Below are 22,999 nucleotides of genomic sequence, written 5' to 3' on the forward strand. Positions count from 1 at the left end.
ATTCATTTATTTGGAGAATTTGAAATTCTTTGTTGTGAAATGCTTTGTTTGGATAGAGAAATTAAAAAGCATTTAAAATGCATATATTTTTTTAGAAGGAATTCAAATACCCTAAAAAAAGGTGGAATTTGAAATTCTTCTTACTTAACCTCACAATTTGGATTTAACCCCAAACGGACCTAGCAAACTTGACAACCATGACAGTTTAGGTTGGCAAGACACTCTAGACGGATCAGACCGACATGACAACACAAACGGGTCAAGCAGGCTCGATGACCCACACGGGTTTAGCGAGTCAGATGACCTAGAGGTGTCGGGTGGGCCTGACGACCCAAACGTCTCGGGCAGGCCCAACGACCCAACTGACCCGTTGACCCGACAAGCCTGACCGACCTGACAACTTAGATGAGCTAGACCGGTCCGACGACCCGGGCAATACCGATTGGCCCGGTGACCTTGCTAGGTCAGATCGGCCCAACAACACATACTTGTCGGGTGTGCCTAATGACACAAACATGCCCGACAACCCAAATGGGTCAACAGGCATGACAACCCAGATGGGTCAGGCGGATCTGATGATTTAGTGGGTCCAAGTCAGGTCAACGACCCAGACGGATTAGGTCGGGCTGGGTTGACAAACTTGAGGGACATGACCTGTTTGTATGGGCCGTTAGGCTGATCATGTTTGTCTGGATCATCGAGCCGATCCAACCTAGCCCATCTAAGTTTTACGACCTGGTTGAGTCGTCGGGTCGGTCCGACCCATCTAGGTTGTCAAGCCGGTTTCCAAATTTATCATGAACTCAAAACATAATTAAGTCTAAAATAAATATTTTTAAAATGAAATTTTATCTCACAAGAAATTCAATTATTTTATCCAAACAAAAAATTGAAATGTAAGGTATTTTAATTTCTTTATCCAAACAAGTTATTTAGAAAATGAAGAGAATTTAATTGCAAGCAATTCAAATATTACATTTCATTTTCTCAAAATTGTTGAAATGCTTGATCTAAACTCAAGGTTAGAGTATTTTCCACTTAACTACATAGTGTTTGGTACATAGTTATTTCATATATTTGTCAATCTTTTTTCACCTTTATTTTTTCTTTAAAGTGAACCTACAACCCACAACCTCTGACGAAATCCAAATGGAGTCTTCACCCACCCCAAATACAGAGTCATGGATAATTTGTTTTACTTGTTGTACAAAAACGCTTAGAGGGTTTGCCACTTAATTACCTTACGTTTGATAGATAGGTATTGCATATATTTGTGAGTCTTTTTTGTTCTTAAATTTTATTTGAAGTGAACCAAGACCCCAACACCCACAACCTTTGACGAAATCGACATGGACTTCTCACCCACCCTAAATACAGAGTCAGATGTGCTATAATGGATAATTTGTTTTACATGGTGTGCAAACTCTCTTATAGTATTTGCCACTGAATTACATAGTGTTTGGTACATAGTTATTTCATATATTTGTTAGTCTTTTTTGTCCTTTATTTTTTTTGAATGAACCTACAACCCACAACCCACAACCTCTGACGAAATCCAGATGGAGTCTTCACCCACCCCAAATACAGAGTCATGGATAATTTGTTTTACTTGTTGTACAAAAACGCTTACAGGGTTTGCCATTTAATTATCTTACATTTGATAGATAGGTATTGCATATATTTGTGAGTCTTTTTTGTTCTTAAATTTTATTTGAAGTGAACTAAGACCCTAGAACCCACAACTTCTGATGAAATCCACATGAAGTTCTTACCCACTCTAAATACAAAGTCATGTGTGCTAAATGGATAATTTGTTTTACATGTTGTACAAAAACTCTTAAAGCGTTTGCCACTTAATTACCTTGAGTTTGGTACATAGTTATTGCATAAATTTGTGAGTCTTTTGTCCTTCATTTTTTTTTTCAAGTGAACCAAAACCCACAACCCACAACCTCTAACAAAAACTACATTGAGTTCTTACCCATCCCAAATATAGAGACATAGATAATTTGTTTTACCTACTGTGCAAAAATCCTTAATTACCTTATATTTGGTACATACTATTGAAACAAAGTGTCTAAAACAATTCACTACATTATATCAGACCACTACAACGTAGTGTCTAAAATAAAATATGGACAATATCAATAATTATAGGACAATCTATACCAATTAACATTCATCCTACATTAAGTTATTTTTGAAATATATATTGAATTCCATTGACAAACACAACCAACATCAAGAAAGGGTGTTTGACGATATCATATCCAGCCTATAAAAGTGGCCCAAAAAATTGTCAGCATTTCCTCACCTATAAAAAACCAACATAATGGAATTTGTTAGATGTTTTTGTAACTACAACTTCGACAATTCAAAAGGCAAAACCTACTTATCAAGGAAACCCCAATACTTGACTTATCCCAATTGTTTGAGGTATGTCTAAATTTGATTGTACAGATGTCGACAGCGATACAAAACCACTACATTCAAGAGTAGAAACCTGCAAATGCCACCATAATTACTTAATACTTGCTCATATAAGACTATTTCCTCATTTCTTCAATTCTAAAATTGTCAATGAATCACAAACACAACATCCCCATATTGTGCACTAGAAAATATGTTGAAAAAAATTGTTGACAAAATGTATTCAATATTTGACTAACAAACACTTATTGATTAAGCAACAAACGCCAGTACATGGTTTTGAACAAAAGGTATCCCAAATGAAGGTGTCCAATTGATTTGATACTGCATTTCACCAGGGACACATGTCCACCTTGCTTTTTCAAAGTCATATACCCTATTAATAATAACACCATCCAATGATACTAAGGTCAACACTAACCACACAAAGGATTCCAAAGAAAAAGGGGATTAAAAAAAAACCTAAACACAACTCTAAATAAATCGCTCTAAATAAAAATGGATGAAAGGAAAAAAATTTAGCTTGAAGGTTAAAACAATCCACTGCTCCGACAACGAAACCTAACCAATAAACGAAAGTGCATCGTTGTCCACGTGACGCAAATGCCAACTTTGTACCAAAGAGAACAAAATCGAAAAAAATAACGAGAAGTGAACCAAGAACCAACTTTGTACAAAGAATAAATAGTTTAAAAAAAGTTTAATAGTCAGATAGTACCCACTTTCATTTAGATGTGTCAATTTGATATCCAATTTTAAAAGTGTCAATTGAGTCCCAATTTTTGAAAAGATGTCTCAATTAGGTCATTCTCAGCAAAAAAATTATTAACATCTTTAACAGTATTGATATTTAAAACGACTTACAAAATTAAGTATTTATATTTATATTAGAATTTAGTGGTAAAAGTCATGAATTAAGTTATCGGCTTTAGTAATTTTTTGTTTGACAAAGATCTGATTCATATACTTATTCAAAAGTTTGGACTAAATTGACACATTTTTAAAAACGCATACCAAACTAACACATTTGAACGAAAGTGGGTAACATCCAACCATTTAAACCTTTAAAAAATAAAAGAAAGAGATAAACCTTAAATATGGAACCAATGAAGAGACAAAATTTTATGCTGAACAAGTAATGAAGGAGAACCATGGAGACAATGAAGAAAGCTTGGGGACGCGCCAAGGAGTGAACCGCGAAAGCAAGAAAATGAATCTAAGGAGCGACACTTTCACGAGAGTTTCCTATACTTTTGAGGCCAACGTGAAAATTTCTATTAAAATAAATTAATGACACATGACTCTCATCTCATGTCAAACTTTTGTTTGTAAAAAATCGTTACCCTTATTATTTTTCTCTGTATCTTCTTCGTTTTCCAAAGCCGATTTATTATTTTTCTTTGTATGTTCGTAATTGTTCATCAACACCAAACTGTTACCGAAATCACATCCACGCTTTCTTTTCGTAAGCTCCTTCTGCCTCTCAGCAATTTTTATGCTCCATCTTTCTAAAATGTTTTTTTTTTAATTTATATGATTAAATATGTATTAATTGAATATATATTCTGCAATTGAAGCTTTCGAGGTTCAATTCATCTATGGTGGAAGTGGCGCACCTTCAAGAATTCATCAAGTTGAAGCCTTTTCAGTTCTGATTCGTCTGGTTCTCTTGATTGCTCGGTGCTGATTTAGTATTTTAGGGTTTCAAAATTTGAAGCCCCACCATTGAAGCATTGTATTATGTCTAGGTTCTCGCTTGCAATGATGTGCTTCTGGGTGGCTTTGTAATTTCTTATTATCCCTTTTATTGTTGTTTTTGTGGTCAAAGTTCAACAATTATCACAGAGTTGCTATAGTGTTCTTTCTTCTTTTTAAGATTTATTTTCCTCTACCAGTTCTATCATCTTGTTTTTATTTAATTTTGTTGGGAAAAAAATTGAAAAATATCATCAATAACTGATAACTCTCACAGCTGCTCTCCTTATCGTTGAAACAAAATATATTATTATAATATAAAAAAAAAAGAAAAAGAAAAAACTATCCATTGTTTGTTCATGGGAATCCTTGATCAAGGAAGTCCGACACGACGTTGGAGCCGCGCTTTCCCGTTTCGGAGGTGTACTGGACATGAACATCGGTTGAAAGCGTGTACGACACAGTATCGGATGCTGTTATTTGGGCCGGACACGACCTTCTTTTTGGACGTGCGGAAAAGACACGCCGGACATGACCTTCTTTTTGGACGTGCGGAAAAGACACGTTTGCATTGCTACGAAAAGGTGGAACGCAGACACTTGCCGTAGCAGAGTTGCCACCGTTGCAGAGTTACTGCTGCAGGCAAAATAGAAATTCCACATAGAAGAGAAGATAAAAAAAGGAAAGTTAAGTAAAAGAAAAAAAATCTAGAAACAAAAACTTAATCATATTCTTATTAATTTAATAATTTAATTATTTTATAATAAATTTGTTTTAATTTCACGGATCCCAAAATAATTCTTTTCGGTTATTACATCCTCACTTTATCTGTATTTTTTTCCTTCTTAATATAATATATTTTATTTAAAAAAATTTTAATTTGTTTCATTAGTATATAATATATTATATTATAATTAATTTTAATCCATAACATCTTTTATTTTTATATTTAAATAATTTAATTTCTATTACATTAATATGATTATATAATTAAAATATTTTACTATATATATATATATATATATCGTATTTCAAATAAATATAAATAAATTATTTTATATAAAAAATAAAAATAAAGATAAATACATGAATAATCTTAACTAAAATCTTAACAAATTATATAGAATTAAAACTAAAAATTTTAAAAAAATAATCTTCACATCTATTTGAATATCTTTATATCTCATCTTTTAAAAATAAAAATCATATACATGTCCTATAAATACATAAAAAGACTTACAAAATATACAAAGAAAAAAGAATTTGGTTAGAGCAAAAGAAAGAAACCTTGAGATTTACTGAGCGAACACATAGTCATTGTAAAAAAGTTTTTAGAGGAAGAAGGAAGAAGCTCGGATAGAAGAATAAAAAGAGATATAATTTGAGCAGAAGAAAGAAGTAAATACTGAAAACAAGAAGTGTGTAGAAAAAGGTAAGTACTTTTTACGTCTATTCTCCTTCTATCTATTAAATGCTATCCACACCCTTTTTTCCTTCTACTTATTAAATACATCCGTTAAATAATTTAATTTTTAATACTTAATGTCATATTCTATGCATCCATCATATTTGTTATAACTTATACATGTTTTCATATTTGCGGTAATGGTTATATAAGTGTGTTGTATCATGTGAGGGTGCTACATTCCTTGTTCTTTTAACAATATAAAATAATTTAATAATTTAACATTACTTTAAAAATATATTCTATTATAAAAATTATATTTTATATTTATTATTAGATTATACATGATACTTTATTAGTCTTTAATTTCAGATTTCAATACATACATATACCTTACATAATTTTAATTTATTTTATAATTTAAATTATAAACATAAAATTATAAGTTTTATATTTTGAATTTAATTTTATAAATATATTATGTATAAAAATTATTTAAATTATATACTTTTGTTTTATTTTTAAATTATAAATATTAAGTAAATTATGTATTTTCAAATTATTTTATTATAGGAAATTAAGATGAGTAGATTTAATCAAGCTATTGAACAAGAAGATGAAACAAAACCTCTTTGGAGATATTTTGCAAAGATAAGAAAAACTCCTGGTGGTGGAAACTATATGGTTAATTGTAGTTTGTGTGATTTTGAATTTAATGGATCTTACCCTTGAGTGAGAGCCCATCTCTTAAAAATTAAGGGAGAAGGGGTTAGAATTTGTCCAAAGGTGAATCCGTCAAAGCTTGTTGAGCTTAAAAGATTGGATAATGAAGCAACTTTGAAAATAGAAAATTCAAAGAAGAAAAAGGTCTCTATACCACTTGTATATGAGGAAAGAGAGTAGGCAAACAGTGGTGGTGTTCACCAAAAACTCAAAGGTCTCTCTAGAAGCTTCTTTCAACATTCAAGCTAGAGATGCTATTGATTGTGAAATTGAAAGGATGTTTTATTCTTCATGATTAGCATTTCATTTTGCAAGAAGTCCTTATTATAGGAGTGCATTTTCTTAAGTTGCCAATACTTCTAACCTTAGTGGATATGTACCACCATCATATAATAAATCGAGAGGTCTATTACCTGAAAAAAAAAAGAGCTCATGTAGAAAATCTTCTACAACCTATAAAAAATTCAAGAAAGCAAAAATGTGTGACAATTGTTAGCGATGGGTGGAGTGACCCTCAAAACATTGGTCCACTCTCATTGATAGCCATAAAATTAATAAGAGGTCTTCTTTGAGGGTCGCTCCACCCATCGCTAACAATTGTCACACCCTTTTTCTTCCATGAATTTTTTTATAGGTTTCGGAAGATTTTCTACATGAGCTCTTTCTTTTTCAAGTAATGGACCTTTCAATTTATTATATGATGGTGGTACATATCCACTAAGGTTAGAAGTATTGGCAGCGTAAGAAAAGACACTCCTATATTAAGAACTTCTTACAAGATGAAATGCTAATCCTCTAATCCTGAAGAATAAAACATCTTTGCAATTTCACAATCAAGAACATCTCTAGCTTTAATGTTGAAAGAAGCTTTTACAAGATCTTTGAGTTTTTGGTGAACACCACCATTGCTTTTGTATGCTTTCTTTCCTCAGATACAGGTGATAGAGAGACCTTTTTCTTCTTTGAATTTTCTATTTTCAAAGTTGCTTCATTATCCAATCTTTTAAGCTCAGCAAGTTTTGACGGATTCACCTTTGGACAAATTCTAACCCCTTCTCCCTTAATTTTTAAGAGATGAGCTTTCACTCGAGTGTAAGATCCATTAAATTCAAATCACACAAACTACAGTTGACCATATAGTCTCCACCACTAGGAGTTTTTCTTATCTTTGCAAAATATCTCCAAAGAGGTTTTGTTTCATCTTCTTGTTCAATAGCTTGATTAGGTCCACTCATCTTAATTTCCTATAATAAAATAATTTGAAAATACAAAATTTACTTAATATTTATAATTTAAAAATAAAACAAAAGTATATAATTTAAATAATTTTTATACATAATATATTTATTAAATTAAATTCAAAATATAAAACTTATAATTTTATGTTTATAATTTAAATTATAAAATAAATTAAAATTATGTAAGGTATATGTATGTATTGAAATCTGAAATTAAAGACTAATAAAGTATCATGTATAATCTAATAATAAATATAAAATATAATTTTTATAATAGAATATATTTTTAAAGTAATGTTAAATTATTAAATTATTTTATATTGTTAAAAGAACAAGGAATGTAGCATCCTCACATGATACAACACACTTATATAACCATTACCGCAAATATGAAAACATGTATAAGTTTTAACAAATATGATGATGCATAGAATATGACATTAAGTATTAAAAAGTTAAATTATTTAACGGATGTATTTAATAAGTAGAAAGAAAAAAGGGTGTGGATAGCATTTAATAGATAGAAGGAAAAGAATTTAATAAATAGAAGGAGAAGAGATACAAAGAGTACTCACCTTTTTCTACATACTTCTTGTTTTCAGTATTTTTTTTTCTTTCTTCTGTTCAAAATATATCTCTTCTTATTTTTCTATCTGAGCTACTTTCTTCTCCTCCCAAGAGCTTTCTTGCAATGCCTATGTGTTTCGCTCACTAAATCTCAATATTTCTTTCTTTATCCTCTAACTGATTCTTTTTTCTCTATATTTTTTATATCTCTTTATGTATTTATAAAACATGTATATGATTTTTATTATTAAAAGATAAGATATAAAGATATTCAAATAGATATATTTAAAGATTATTTTGTTAAAATTTTTAGTTTTAATTCTATATAATTTGTTAATATTTTTAGTTAAGATTATTTATGTATTTATTTTTATTTTTTATATAAAATAATTTATTTATATTTATTTGAAATACGGAATATATATATATAATATATATATATATATATTAATTATATAATTATATAAATTAATTTAATAGAAATTAAATTATTTAAATATAAAAAATAAAAGATGTCATAGATTAAAATTAATTATAATATAATATATTATATACTAATAAAATAATTAAAATTTCTTTAAATAAAATATATTATATTAAGAAAGAAAAAATACAATTAAAGTGAAAATGTGATAACCGAAAAGAATTATTTTGGGATTCGTGAAATTAAAACAAATATATTATATAAAACTAGCATAAACACAAGCGTTATCGCGCCTGTGTATACATTTTTTAAATAGGTAAGATATTATATCAGTAGGTGATAATATTGTAATGTTATTAAGTTAATATATAAACTAAAATTATATTTATTGAAAATAAAATAAAATATATTAGAACAGATGACAGAATAATCATTGATAAATAAAGAAAAAAGAGAAGAATGAGAGATAGTCGATTTTAGAAAAAGCCTGTAAAAATAATGGTTAATTTTTAAAAATTTAATAAATTATTATATTTAAAGGATAAAATTGGTATTTTAAAATGTGGACACAAAAAGGAGAATCCCTTTTATATATTGTTATAGATAATAAATTATTAAATTAATAAGAATATGATTAAGTTTTGTTTTCAGATTTTTTTTTTTGTTCAGATAACTTTCTTTTTTCTATTTTCTTTTCTCTGTGAATCTCTATTTTGCCTGCAATGGTAGCTCTGCAACGGTGGTAACTCTGCAACGGTGGTAACTCTGCAACTAGAGATGGCAAATAAACCCGTGCCCGTGGGTATCACCCGAACCCGTCCCCGTTTTGACGGGGAATCCCCGCTTTGACTGGGTATGGGTATGGGTATGGGTAATACCCGAAATTTTCAACTGGGGATGGGGATGGGGATGGGGATATATATATACCCGCCCAAATACCCGTCCCCACTTAAATTACTAAACTATTTATAATTTATTAAATAATCTAAAAAATATATATAAATAAATAATATATTTACACATAAAATATAATATAATATAGTATATATACATATAAATAAAATATACTTTTATATATATATATATATATTTACACATATACATGTAATATAATATAATATAATATACATATAATATATATACATAATAATATAATATAATATATATAATATATACGTATAAAACAAATTAATCATTTAACTAGTAAGATCTTTTATAAACAAATTTATAACATTACAAATTTATAAAAATTTAAAAGAAATATATATATATATATATATATATATATATATATATATATAAAAGCATAAAATATCTACGCATATACATATAATATATATACATAATAATATAATATATATTATTATATTTATATTATTATATAATATAATATAATATATACTTAAAATAAATATATATCTATAAATATATATATATATATATATATATATATATATATATATATATAAACATAAGATATCCACACATATAATATATATACATAGTAATAATAATATAATATATAATATAATATAATATATATAAATAATTATATATATATATATATATAAACATAAGATATCTACACATATAATATATATATACATAGTAATATAATATATAATATAATATAATATAATATAATATATATATATATATATATATATATATATAACATATTTCTCATTCTCTTTGTTTTTTGTTATACACTTTGTTTACTCTCTCAATTGTCTGGTTTGTTTTTCAAGATTTAATTTTGAAGGTAATTTTTCTTCTTCTTATTACATAATTTTTACTCTCTGTACATGGTTATGTTCAAATAGGTGTTCCTCAATTTCATTCTATGAAATAATTTTTAGGTTACACATTTGATTATCTTTATTTATTTATTTATTTTCATGAAAATGTTTGACTCTTATTTTGTAGCTCTTCTTTTTGTTACTTTGGTTATACACTTTTTTACTCTCTTTTAATTGTTTGGCTTGTTCTTTAAGGTTTAAGCAGATCTTCAAGGTACTTTTCCTTTTATCATAATCTTAATTATACATTTTTTTTTCCGTTATGTTATGTTCAAATGGATATTCTCAAATTTGGGTCACACATTTAATTATCTTTACTCCTTTATGATAATGAATCTGATGAAGAAGGTACATTATATTCTAGTAATTAAAATTTTCAATTTCAATTATTATATCATATCTAATTTTTCATATTTTTCTATGTGTAGGTGGATCGAATGCAAATGAAACTACTGATCATTTGTAAAATTAATAAATATTTTGGTTATTATAAAATTTTAGTAATGTGTAATTTTTTAGCTTTTATATAATTATTTGAATTTTATTTAGTTGTTATTTGATACTTTAATTTGAGATTTATACTATTATAATATTTTTCTTAATATTTGACATCATGAAAATCAAAAAGAGTATGTTATTTTAATATTGAATATTTTGATAGTATCATGATTCCGTTGGTGTGATTTTTAAATTTTTTTATAAAAAATATTTAATTAATATATGGAACAATAAAAAAATGGGTATGGGTATGGGTATAAGAAAATACCCGTTACCCGATGGGGATGGGGATGAGTCAAAAGTTGTATACACGTTGGGTTTGGGAATGGGGATGGGGATGAATTTTTATTATGGAAATGGGGATGGGATCATGATACCCGTACCCGTCCCGCCGCGTTGCCATCCCTATCTGCAACGGTTAGTGTCTGCGTTCCACTTTTATAAGCATCGCAAACGTGTCTTTTTCGCGCGTCCATAGAGGAGGCCGTGTCCGGCCTAAATAACAGCGTCCGACACCGGATCGTACGCGCTTCCGGCAGGTGTCCGTGTCCGGTGCGCCTCCGAAACGGGGAAGCGCGGCTCCAACGCCGTGTCGGAGCTTCCTATCAGTCGAGGAAAGGGGTTCAATGAACAACTGGTTCAAGAAGCAAATGCGAAGATTTTCACCTCTGGCTCTTATCGGTTGGGGGTATGGAGCTGTTCTTATCTTCCTGTTTTCACCTTTTACTTTTAATTTCAAAAATGGTACCCTGTTTTCACTTTGTTTCCTGTTTCTAAAAGTATGCATTGGAAATAGTGTAAATTAGTCTCTGTTTTTCTGTTTTCAGCATTGGAAAACAAATTTCTGATAGTTCCTTTGAAAATTAAACTTCTACAGATGTGAGTACATCTCCTTTCCCCCATATGTGATTTCTTCAGGCTTCATGAATCTTAAGTGTAAATTGTATCTTACCTCTAGTTTACCATTTAATAACAATTGATTTTTTGTGCAGGACTTAGATATATCACAGGAATCAATATTACAAAATGTTGACGAACAAACTGTTCGTAGTCTTAATGGTTGTAGAGTAACTGATCAGGTCCTGCGGTTGGTTCCAAATATTCAGGTGGAAAAAATAATATTTATGCTCGCGTAGATTTATGTTTGGCGGGTTTTCTGTGGCATATTATCATATTGCTTGTGAAATGCAGACCTTTCGGACAACATTGAGATGCATGAAGTTTTGGGCAAAGCGTCGTGGTGTTTATTCAAATGTATGAAATTACTGCACAGGATGGCTTGTTTGCTATTATGAGTTTGTTCACTATTTCTTGACGTGCTCTTCTTATTTTCCTAATTCGTTCTCTGGCTATTTCTTGGGCAGGTTGCTAGTTTTCTTGGTGGTATAAATCTGGCATTGTTTGTTGCTCGAATATGCCAGTTATATCCTAATTGCACTACCTAATATGTTAGTGTCTCGATTCTTTAGGGTATGTACTCAATGGCGATGGCCAAATCCAGTCATGCTTTGTGCTATTGAAGAAGGATCTCTTGGACTGTCAGTTTGGGATCCTAGAAGAAATCCCAAGGATAGATATCATCTAATGCCTATAATTACCCCTGCTTATCCTTGTATGAATTCTACGTACAATGTGACATCAAGTACATTGCGTGTTATGTCAGATGAGTTTGGGAGGGGAGGTGAAATGTGTGAAGTATGATTTCATGATTTTGAGAATGTTACTTAAAAAATTCTGGAAAAAACTCAATCGAGCAGTCTTGTTCATTGTATTCAAAATTGTGTTATGGCAAATTTTGTTCAAAATTGTTTCTCTTGTTTTTTCCCATTAACTGTGGGGAAACTTCATCATTGTCCCAAGATGGTTATATGGGACAGTTATACTGTCTTCAAGTTAGATTTCCCATGTTCAGATGATTTGGCAATGAGACAATTATATTGAAGCTATGCTAGATATCTAAGGTTAAATTAACTTGTTTTGTAAGTTTGCCTATACTTTTTAAATTATAGGAAATGGATGGGTTTATATTTCTATCAAAATAAAATACACCAGTATTAAAGTTATAGTGAAAGGAGTGGTTGTTGATCCATGTTAGATGAGATAAGGCTTGGAAGTTGGTTGGTTGGTTGGTTGAAGTTTTCATAAATGGAATGAGTGTCAATATTGCGGAAACAACAGTACCTTGTGGGAATTGATATGTGATGACTTTGGATTTTGTAATATATTGTATATCTTTTTTGTTGCAATGATAATTGGATCGCATCAGTTTTATGTTTCTGGTATTTGTAGGCTATGGAGGCTGGCAAGGCCGATTGGGATACCCTTTTTGAGCCATGTCCCTTTTTTGAATCTTACAAGAATTATCTACAGATAGATATAACAGCAGAGAATTCAGATGACCTTAGACAATGGAAAGGCTGGGTTGAATCTCGTCTCCGCCAATTAACATTGAAGGTATGGCACTGTATAATTTATTAATTTTTGGTTAAGTCTCATTTTCTTCTACTCAAGGAGTTGCATAAAACTGTGTATTGTCTGTTTCCAATTCATGTATAACTAATTTGGCTGTTTAAATTTCTAGATTGAGAAGCACACTTATGGTATGCTTCAATGTCATCCACATCCTGGTGAATTCTCAGACAAGTCTAGACCTTTTCATCACAGTTACTTCATGGGTCTGCGGCGCAAGCAAGGAGTTGCAGTGAATGAAGGTGAACAGGTTGATATAAGGCTAACTGTTGAAGAATTCAAGCATTCTGTCAATGCTTACACACTATGGAAAACTGGAATGGATATCCGTGTGTCTCATGTGAAACGCCGGAACATACCTACGTACATATTCCCGGGTGGTGTCCGACCTTCCTGCCCGGCAAAAATAACTACCGAGGATAAACAAAGCTCTTAACTAAAGGCTTTGGACCAAGGTCAAGTTGAAAAGCCTCAGGGTAAAGGAGTGGCAGTTGTAGCAGATGATCTGAAGAGGAGAAGGAAATCAGAGGATGCCATGGATAATAATTCAAAGAATTCCAAGTCCCCTGTATCTTTACCTGCCCCCAGCAGGGAAGCTCATGAAGATGCGACTCGTATTAAATTGGATGAATCAGAAGTCAAAGGTATTGATGAACAAAAGAGCAAGAAACTTTGTCTTAGATCTCCTGGGGAGATTCCTTCAGGGGATACTGGAATCAATGGATTTGTAAATTGTGACAACCAACCAACTAGCCAATCCTATAGTTGCTGCTACTGATACATGTAGTTCTAAAGAAGTAGAAAATCCAGCCATTGAAAAGATTATGTCCGGGCCTTATGATGCACATCAATCCTTTCCAGAAGAACCTGAAGAGCTTGAGGATGACACTCAGTATAGAAATCAAGTCAAAGATACTGGTGCGAACATAAAAAACAACATAACTGAATCTCTAGTCCCAAAGCCTGCAATGGCAGAAGAGCCAGTTGTTTATATGGAAACTAGTTCAACTCGTTTATGCTCCTGTGAGGGCTTGGAGGAGCTTGAGGTTAGCCCTCCTTTTATTCCTCAAAATTCAGAAAAATTGGTTAGATTCTTCAATAAAATATGCAGCAATTGTAAATTGTAGATATCAGATTTCCTAGCTTGCTATTATTTCCTGTGTTGAAGTTGCTCAAAAGTCAGTCCAATCTGCATAGGAACTGCACTTTGTTGGACTTGTTTTCATATTCCGCTTTATGTAGAACATATGCATGCACAATGTCAATCTAGAGAGAATCTCCTTGCAGTTTTTTCAATGTTATGTAGTACGAGTAACAACAGACAGCATGATATGTCAGTACACAAATGTTTGACGAGGTTGTCTGGAGTCCAAATACACAATTGATATATCGCGTGAATCTGATTGGTTCATTTCTGAATTTAGATGATAGTGTCAATTTGTCCTTTTCTCCCACATATATCCCAAAAATATGCAGTTGATACTTATTTTATATCTTGATTAATTCTGTTCAGTACAGTAGCATAGCATGTCTACGAAAATAGTTAAGTTATTTAACCATGCAATAGCATGCGGTTCTGACCATTCTTTTTTCTCTCTTCCTTTTGGCAAAAGCCTGCTGAGCTAACAGCACCATTGTTAACCGTGCCTCCTGCACCTGCACCTGCACCGAAGAAGCCTCTAATCAGGTATGCAATATCCGCTATTAATATTGTACTTGTTCTTGTTTCCAAACTCTTACTTGTACTTAAGACTTGTTTTGGTTGAGTGTTTAATTTGTTCTGCTTGACTCATTATTCTCAGGTTGAACTTCACCTCCTTAGGAAAAGCTGCTGACAAGAGTTCTTAGACACTTCAACTTAATCTGCAGTTATCTGATTTATGTAAAATTGACATTTCTGGTTCCTCGTTTATTTACGTAATACTTATGTTGCAGTAAGTAAACCTGAGCTAGAAAAGCCATCAATTTTCTTTGATATGTACACGAGAGTATGTTGCACCGGGAAAATAAATGCAGATTTTGATGAGTCTATATTATTATCTTCAATGTTTCTTGGATGAGGAAACCTTAGTGTCAGATCCACTTGAAATAGTTCTACAGTACACCATATAACTGTATTAATCTTCATTTGGCAAATCAGTTAGGTTTACATTATTCTGCAAGAAATAATGTTAACATAGAAGATCTTGCACATTAACTACTACATTATTAACAATTTGACTATAATTTTATGAATTTTGTTATTTTTTATAGCTTAAGTACACTTTTTTTTATGTGTAGTTTACTTTATCCTTAGTTTCAGATCTTACCACGGTTATCGAATTGGAATTTGAAGTGCGAATCGTTTTCCATTTATTTTGAATTATGAATTGAGTAAGATTTATAATAAATAAAATATGATAGTTTTAAGTAAAAATAAGTGACATAAAAATAATTGGAAAGTTCTTCATTATTTTTCAAATTATAAGAAAAGTTCTTAATTGTTTTTAAAATTGTTAGGAAAATTATTCATTACTTTTAAACCAATTTTAAACTTATATTTTACATTTAGCAAACATGAAGCATAAATTTAATAATTTCTTTTCAATAATGTAATTATGGTTAATTTAAAAAATAATGAAAGAAATATATAATGTAAATTTTAATTTTAATAAAAAAATTAGTATAACATTTCTATAAAGATTAATGAAAATTAGGACTGAATTAAATATAAATAACGAAAATTTGAACTAAATTGAATAAATTAATGAAAATTAAGATTGAATTGAATATAAATTAAGAGACACTGCACATGACAATAATACTCATTTGACACGTGACAATAATACGGACTTAACATGGATGCTGACTTGACATATAAACACTTTTTGAACATTTCCAAAAAAATAAAACCAAATGAACAAAATTTGCGAGATTTGGGACCAATTATATATTGAAGTCTCATTTTTTTAAATAAAAGTTAATCTTTATACTTAATTTTATTATATGTCTAAGTAAAAAATTATAATAAAGATAAAAAATATACATATTTTTTAACAATAAATATTAAGAAGTAAATTATAATTATATAAATATTATATAACAATTAAATTAAATTAAGATCAAATAATTATTAAAAAAAGTAAAAATTATAAATAAATTAAGAAACTAATAACAAAAAACATAAATTTTTAAAGCACTAAATAAATTAATTTTTTTATAATTTAAAATAAAAAATACATATAAAAACAACGACTGGTATGAAGGTAAACACGCATATAATAACACATCTCATCCACATGTACAATGTAAAGATTCTTTGTCAAAAGGAAAATGATTGTTTGACAAAGAAAATTTGACAAAGTGACGTGATTTTTATTAATTTAATGTTTTATTTAAAAAATTAATCAATGTGTGATTGGAAAAGTGAAGCAATGATGGTCATTTAATTGAAAATTCAAAAGCTCGTGATTGTGGTTCACGACATCTCTTTCTTTCTCGTGCCTAATTCAATTTGAAAACATTCACTCTTTTCATCCCACTTAGAACATAATTTACTAATAAGGTTTCTAGACAATTTCGTAGACTCCTTCAACATTGTTAACCATCCGAAACAGGTCCCTTGAATAAATAACTTCTCTGCTATTAACTAGTTGTTAATAGATGCAACATATTTTGTTCCACAAGAATGCCTAAAATGTATCTGTATCTGCAAAGAAAATTAAACAGTTACATTAATGGGACTTATTAAAAAGTCATACACAAATCAAATGTATGATAACGCTATCCATACCTTATTTTCAATGGAGCTATTACCTTGTTCCATATCCATATATCAAGAAACAGTTACCAAGGACCTAAAAACTAAAAATGACCACACAAAAAACCAATCATGAAAACCAAAACACCACATCACCAAAACGGATAAAACACACAACACCACATGATCAAATAAAGTAATCAAACTCATAAAACAAGGACCAAAGTATTAAACACCAAACTGTAACTGTTTATGTGACAAACACAGTGCAACTTTTAGCATTCAAATAATATAAAGCTTCCAACTAATACAATTCATTCAACAACATTTATGTACATCCATGTACATTTAACATATTTGACCATTGCAAAAGTATGTAAGGATAAGTCATCAAATCATACTTTCATCAAACACCACAACACAACAAACCATTTCAAAACAAATAGGGGATTAACAAATAAAATCGTAAAGAACACAACTCAAAATAAACTTCACTCAATCAATTTTTGGCAATTACAACACTTTTCCAAAATACTCAAACGGAAATTCCCATAAAGATTTTCATTTTTAAAATTAAACATGCTGTAATGGTTTCCAATCGAAACCCTAAACCCCAAAATGTGTTCGAATCGAAAAACCTAACCTGCAACTTTAATGCTTTCCACTTCCAACGAACAACGAAGGGTTTTCCGTCAATCACCGTGGGTTGGTTCTGTTGCGATTTGGTGAAGCATTGTGGGACGAAGGATATTGTGCGATCAATGACTTTCGTGCAGGTGGGATGAGACACCATGGGAGAAGGATTTCGTGCGGCTTTTATACAGGTAGGATGAAAGATTTTCGATCTGCAACGACAAATTGGTTTTGGTAATGGTTTCGTGCAAGCGTAGGAGTGGCTTCTCATTTCGTGAACCAGCGTCATGTGCACCACACCGTTTCAAATGGTTTCTTTCACATGTCCCTCACGTGGAATATTTTTTTACTTAAAAAGTTAAGGAAGATGATAGTTTAACAAAAAAATTTGACAAATTACCTTTTTAAGTAGAAAAAGTATTACAATTATTACTTTATTTTGATTAAAAAATAAAAAATTAATCTATAGAAACTTTATCAAAAGTTTGTTAAAAAAAGTTTATAAAAAGATAATTTTCCAAAAATTAAATTCATAAAAGCCACATCACTTTTGTTAAAACTTTTTCAAAATCTCTTTGTCAAATAATCAATTTCCTTGTCAAAATACTACACCCTGGATTCATTTATCATTCTTATTTAAAATTAAAAAAAAAATCCAACCATGATCAAGAGTTTCTTTTATCATCATATAAAGATACAAAAATATGTTTCTCATTACTGATAAAATAAAAATAAACTATATGTCTTCTCATAATATCACTTATTTTCATTAAACTAACAATAAATGATAAACAAAAAAAATCATTAAATTGTATCTTCATCGTATATTACACAAAAGAAAGAAACATTCTCAAATTCTACCCGGATTTCATGTATTTACCACTGTGATATTCTAGATAGACATTGAGGACATCCAAGATAATGGTCCTAATGAGTGTGTTAGACAAAACAATTAGAAAGAGAGAGAAGTAAGGGAAAAGTACTAGTATACAAAATGATCCCTGGATAATATAATATATTCAAATAAAATCACAACCTATATACCGAGGAGACTAAGAATTTCTGAACTTTCACTTGAATGTAAGAATCTGCACAATTCTCCATTCCAACCAAAACTTTCAGTCAATTTTCACCGATGAGTAGATTAGTTTTATGAACCAGAAGCATGAATAGAAACCAATTGTACCCGTCACCACGAAGAATCCATACGAAAGAAGCAGCATGTATCCAAAATACAACACTCCAGATACTGGTTTTGTGATCTCAAGCTTCGTGAAGAAGTAAAACGCAGTATAGAGGAAAAGGTAGAGTGCAGAGGAACCAGAAGTGAGATACGACCTCCACCACCAACGATAGTCCTCACTACACAGCTGGAAGTAGCAGAGAACGATTGTGATCTCAGCACAAGTAACAATGAGAATGATGAACACAATGAACAAGAAACCAAATATGTAATAAAACTGATGCAACCAGATTGACGTGAGAATGAAGAAAAGCTCGATGAAGACAGCACCAAATGGAAGCACGCCACCTATCAGAACAGAAAACATCGGATTCATGTACCAAGGTTGATCCGGAATCTGTCTAGCGATCTTGTTTGTCTTCACAGGATCTTCAGCCAACGGCATTTTGTAGCCTAAGTGGCCACCGAGAAACACGAGTGGAACTGAGATTCCAAACCATAAGAAAACAAGCGCAAACATTGTACCAAATGGGACAGCCCCAGAGGATTTCTGGCCCCAGATTAGAGCGTTTAACACGAAGAAAATGGAGAAAGCGATGGCAGGAAACATGAACGCTGATTTGAGAGCAATTTTCTTCCACTGTGGTCCCTTGAACATTTTGTAAAGACGAGCTGAAGAATAGCCACCACCCAGTCCCATAAGCACCCAGAGCAAGAGCATTGCAGTCATCAACCCCCCTCTGTTTGAGGGAGACAAGAATCCCAGTGCTGCAAAGATCATTGTCACAAGAATCATTCCCAAAAATTGAACACCTGTTCCGACGTATACACATAGCAGATCTGAATTCGGAGGAGGCCTGAAAACATCCCCATGAACAAGCTTCCACCCTGACTCTTCTTGAGCTTCTTCTTGAGTCTCTAATTGATTGTACTTTGAGATGTCTCTGTAAAGTGTCCTCAGCATTATCATAGCCACCATACCCGATAGGAAAAGTACAATCATCAAAGAATTAACAATTGAAAACCAGTGAATTTGATCATCCGCCATTAGTAGATAGGAATCCCAGCGAGATGCCCACTTCAAATTACTCTCCTGCAACACAAATGTTCACAGGTTTCAAGAAATGAACATGGCATGCATGCAGCACCCTTTTTTCATTACCATGAACACTGCAACTGACCTGGAACTCAACATCATAGGTAAAAATAATCTCTTTTTTGTCTTCAACCTCTTGGGGAGGCTCAGAGCCTGAGACTAACCTTTTTGCATGAGGATCACATGTAGTTAAGCGCGTGCCATTTTCCCACTCACCTTCATATTCATGCTTTACACTGTATTCATAGGAGTGATGTGATTTCAACTAATTTACAATTTGAAAAGAAAAAAAACATATTTTGTTTCTTGTTTCAAATGGGTGGGTAAGAAAGAAAAAGTAACTTTTGTTTTCTCAAATCAAACCATGGATTAAACCAAGGAAAGAGATATAATAATATAATACAACCTGAAAGGCTTAACCTCAAAGCCTACAATCCTGGACATCTCTGTCAGTGGATCTCTGTGATACTTAACTATGAATGTTAAGTGGTTGTGGACAAAATGCTTTTCATCCTTGTTCTGTCAACATTTTTGTTTGAAATGTCACAATAAAACACAAACCATTGACAAAAACAAAGGTGATTAAAAACCAGCACTTACTCCAGCATACTGTCCTTTAAGACCAACGAGGAAGCCATGCAGATACACCAAGGAAGATTCACGGTCAGGTCGTCTCAGTGGGACAACCAAAGGAAGATTGTCCAAAATCCTGCGACATTGAAAGTATATATATACACAAGAGAATACAATTTTTTGTCAGGTAAAAGAACTAAGCAAAATATATATAGCGTTATTAGTGACTCACATGTTCACTCGATATTCATCATCTATCTTTTCCTTGAACTCGTTGGCTGATTTTTCATCGAGAACTAGCCGACAAACAACATTGCACATCTGGGGTTCTCTCATTTTGAACTTGAAGAATAAAAAAACTACTGTTTCAGTATTTTGTAATTGTACATTCGAAATGTGATGAGAAGGAAGAATGATGCAAAACTTAAACCAACCACGTAAGGAGAGTTTTCTATGCGGTCACCCCTAAGAACTTCCCCAAGATTCTCTGCACTGTCAACAATGTTATCTGGATGACAATAAGGCAGTGAATAGTAGGAGTAAGGAAGCTGTGTTTTTGTTGAAGATAGTTTGTTCACTTTCACCCTCAACATATCCCCCTGTCACCAATGAACAACACAAGATGTTTTATGCAAAACTATATATTCTTTCTGTTCAATCATCATGTGAATAGCCATTTATGTGTAAAACCAAAGCATCCACCAGGTATGAAAAAAAAGTGCGTGCCTAAATTCCTATATTTCCCTCCCCGGAATGGCCTTAAAATGTTCATGCACGAGCAATGTCATCACGTGAACTGCAAATTTTAGATTCTTCAGTATTTGGGTAAACGAAAATTAGAGAAAAGAAAGTGTAAATGATAACGAGTAAAAATGACTGCCACAGGAACACGTTTCACTTCTCTGGTTGGAAAGAATTTCATACCCAGATACCATAATGCTCGGATCTCACAAACCAACGTTGAATGTTCCAACAAGCAAAAGTAAATATCATCATTGGCCAACTTTTAAAACTGAATAAGGATCTTAATTAACAAAGCCTAGGGAAAGAATGAATATACCAGAATAAAAAAAAAATCTTACGATGGTGGTTTGACCAGAAATTCAGAAGAAAGTATGAAACTGAAAATTCAACAAAGAAAGAAGCAGTTTTTTGAATGAAAAAGGTACCTTGTGGAAATCCTCGGGTGCAACACCAGGAAGGTAAAAACAAGTTCCGAAATGGACATGAAGAAGTAACAGCAAAGACACAGAGATCCATTGACCCAGATTGCGTGCGAGAAGCTCTCTCGCCATGGTTTCGAACAACGTATTTCCTCTCTCTTTCTCTCTCTGTCTCTCTCTCTCTCTCTCCTGGTCTTCTTCCTCTTGTTTCTCCCACTTTCAAGTTTTCTTGCTTTGTTCGTTACAAAACGATGTTTTAGTTGTTGGACTAAAAATTATGTGGCCGTTGGTACGTCTTTCTATCATAACGTAATAACTATTCTCGTATCTAAAGCCAAAGAAAAATTAACATACATTTTTCTTCTTCGGGGTTTGCATTACAATTTTAGTTTTGGGTACGTGGGTGGTAATTTTGTCTTATTTAGAAAAAAAGAATTTGCTAAAATGTTCCACATGAAAGTCGAAATAAAATGTGATGGTTTGTTTGGTTGAAACACTTTGTAATAAACTTCTATCCATTTAATCTTTGACCTGATAGAATATAAGTGGTTGTTGATTGTTCATACATGATTGAAAGTCATGTTTAATAATATATCTTCATTTCTAAACATATAAATAGGTACTTTGAGAAGGAGTGACCCACGACTTCATTCAGATAAGAACTCACATTTTTATTTAATTAAAGTTATCAAATTGAGAATATAAACTTTCCTTGTAAAGAGAGTATGGTGTGAAGGACTTTGAAAACCACATTGTTAGAGAAAAAGTTTATGATTTTGATTAAGTGATACTTAACTATAAACCTGTTCATACCATGTTTAAAAGATGGCAATTTAGTTTAAAAACAATAATATAAGATGCAATTGTTCCTCCTAATGGACAATATAAAACTGTGTAGTCTTCTTTTATATATAGCATAATATGCTTAAATAATAAATACGTAAAAGTGAGTTAACCTCACTCATACTATACGAGAAAATATAAATGCCTATTTTATGTTGCATGAAATGTATTACTTTTATTTTCCAAAGATATTTGATAGCAAATGGCAAGTTAAGTCAGAAGATCTCTTAGATAAAGAGTTAAAACTATTTTTTTTTTTCAAAAACTCCTTAATCATGCAATGATATCTCCATTCTCCACTTTGGACTTCAATCTTCATTAATGATGTTTTTTTTTTTCTTTTGGGTTGAGGAGGAAGATAGGTCACGAATTGGAGATAGATAGACAAAGAGGAAGTACGATTGGAGCATGGATAGAGACAAATAACCTTGAAGAAGGGCATACATCTCTCTTTGGTTTCAATTTCTTCCTAGACTCTCCACCATGGAGAGCTAACCCTATTTGTGATATTAGATATAATA

The 22,999-nt window shown here is 31.3% G+C and overlaps 2 protein-coding genes, 1 long non-coding RNA gene and 1 pseudogene across 8 annotated transcripts; 2 read left to right on the forward strand and 2 right to left on the reverse strand.

Moving 5' to 3' along the window:
- Positions 1-3,561: 3,561 nt before the first annotated feature.
- LOC114164565 lies at positions 3,562-4,321 on the forward strand. The gene is made up of 2 exons (XR_003599572.1): positions 3,562-3,895; positions 4,008-4,321. It is a non-coding gene; the product is annotated as an uncharacterized LOC114164565 (long non-coding RNA).
- A 6,957-nt stretch (positions 4,322-11,278) lies between these two features.
- On the forward strand, positions 11,279-15,412 carry LOC114162840 (annotated as a pseudogene).
- A 1,230-nt stretch (positions 15,413-16,642) lies between these two features.
- Positions 16,643-17,955, reverse strand: LOC114162679. Of its 6 annotated transcripts, none has more exons than XR_003599281.1 (3): positions 17,631-17,955; positions 17,021-17,084; positions 16,643-16,930 (listed from the first exon to the last, which is right to left on the reverse strand). XR_003599281.1 is itself a non-coding variant. In XM_028046634.1 (2 exons), exons 1-2 carry the CDS (start codon positions 17,907-17,909, stop codon positions 16,877-16,879), a joined length of 339 nt encoding a protein of 112 aa, XP_027902435.1. In that variant the 5' UTR covers positions 17,910-17,954; the 3' UTR covers positions 16,643-16,876. The 6 variants fall into 6 exon arrangements, 1 of the variants encoding a protein (XP_027902435.1); XR_003599280.1 differs by having other exon boundaries at positions 16,643-16,936; XR_003599278.1 differs by having other exon boundaries at positions 17,021-17,091; positions 17,631-17,953.
- Positions 17,956-18,471: 516 nt separating this feature from the next.
- LOC114164783 (transmembrane 9 superfamily member 9-like) lies at positions 18,472-21,810 on the reverse strand. Its single transcript, XM_028049545.1, has 7 exons — positions 21,642-21,810; positions 20,907-21,071; positions 20,705-20,814; positions 20,500-20,608; positions 20,306-20,418; positions 19,985-20,135; positions 18,472-19,896 (listed from the first exon to the last, which is right to left on the reverse strand). The coding sequence occupies exons 1-7, from the start codon at positions 21,765-21,767 to the stop codon at positions 18,739-18,741; spliced, it is 1,932 nt and encodes a 643-aa protein (XP_027905346.1). The 5' UTR covers positions 21,768-21,810; the 3' UTR covers positions 18,472-18,738.
- Positions 21,811-22,999: the final 1,189 nt, after the last annotated feature.

Source organism: Vigna unguiculata, chromosome 9 (genome assembly GCF_004118075.2).
Source record: "Vigna unguiculata cultivar IT97K-499-35 chromosome 9, ASM411807v1, whole genome shotgun sequence".
NCBI lineage: Eukaryota > Viridiplantae > Streptophyta > Magnoliopsida > Fabales > Fabaceae > Vigna > Vigna unguiculata.

Excerpts from the sequence above, each read along its gene's own strand:
- LOC114164783 (XM_028049545.1), bottom strand. The coding sequence starts at position 21,767 with ATGGCGAGAGAGCTTCTCGCACGCAATCTGGGTCAATGGATCTCTGTG. Across the intron at positions 20,815-20,906 it reads TAGAAAACTCTCCTTACGTG|TTCAAAATGAGAGAACCCCA; the intron begins GTTGGTTTAAGT and ends TTATTCTTCAAG. Across the intron at positions 20,609-20,704 it reads GATGAATATCGAGTGAACAT|GATTTTGGACAATCTTCCTT; the intron begins GTGAGTCACTAA and ends TCAATGTCGCAG.
- LOC114162679 (XM_028046634.1), bottom strand. The coding sequence starts at position 17,909 with ATGACGCTGGTTCACGAAATGAGAAGCCACTCCTACGCTTGCACGAAA. Across the intron at positions 16,937-17,630 it reads GGAAAGCATTAAAGTTGCAG|ATACAGATACATTTTAGGCA; the intron begins GTTAGGTTTTTC and ends TTTTCTTTGCAG.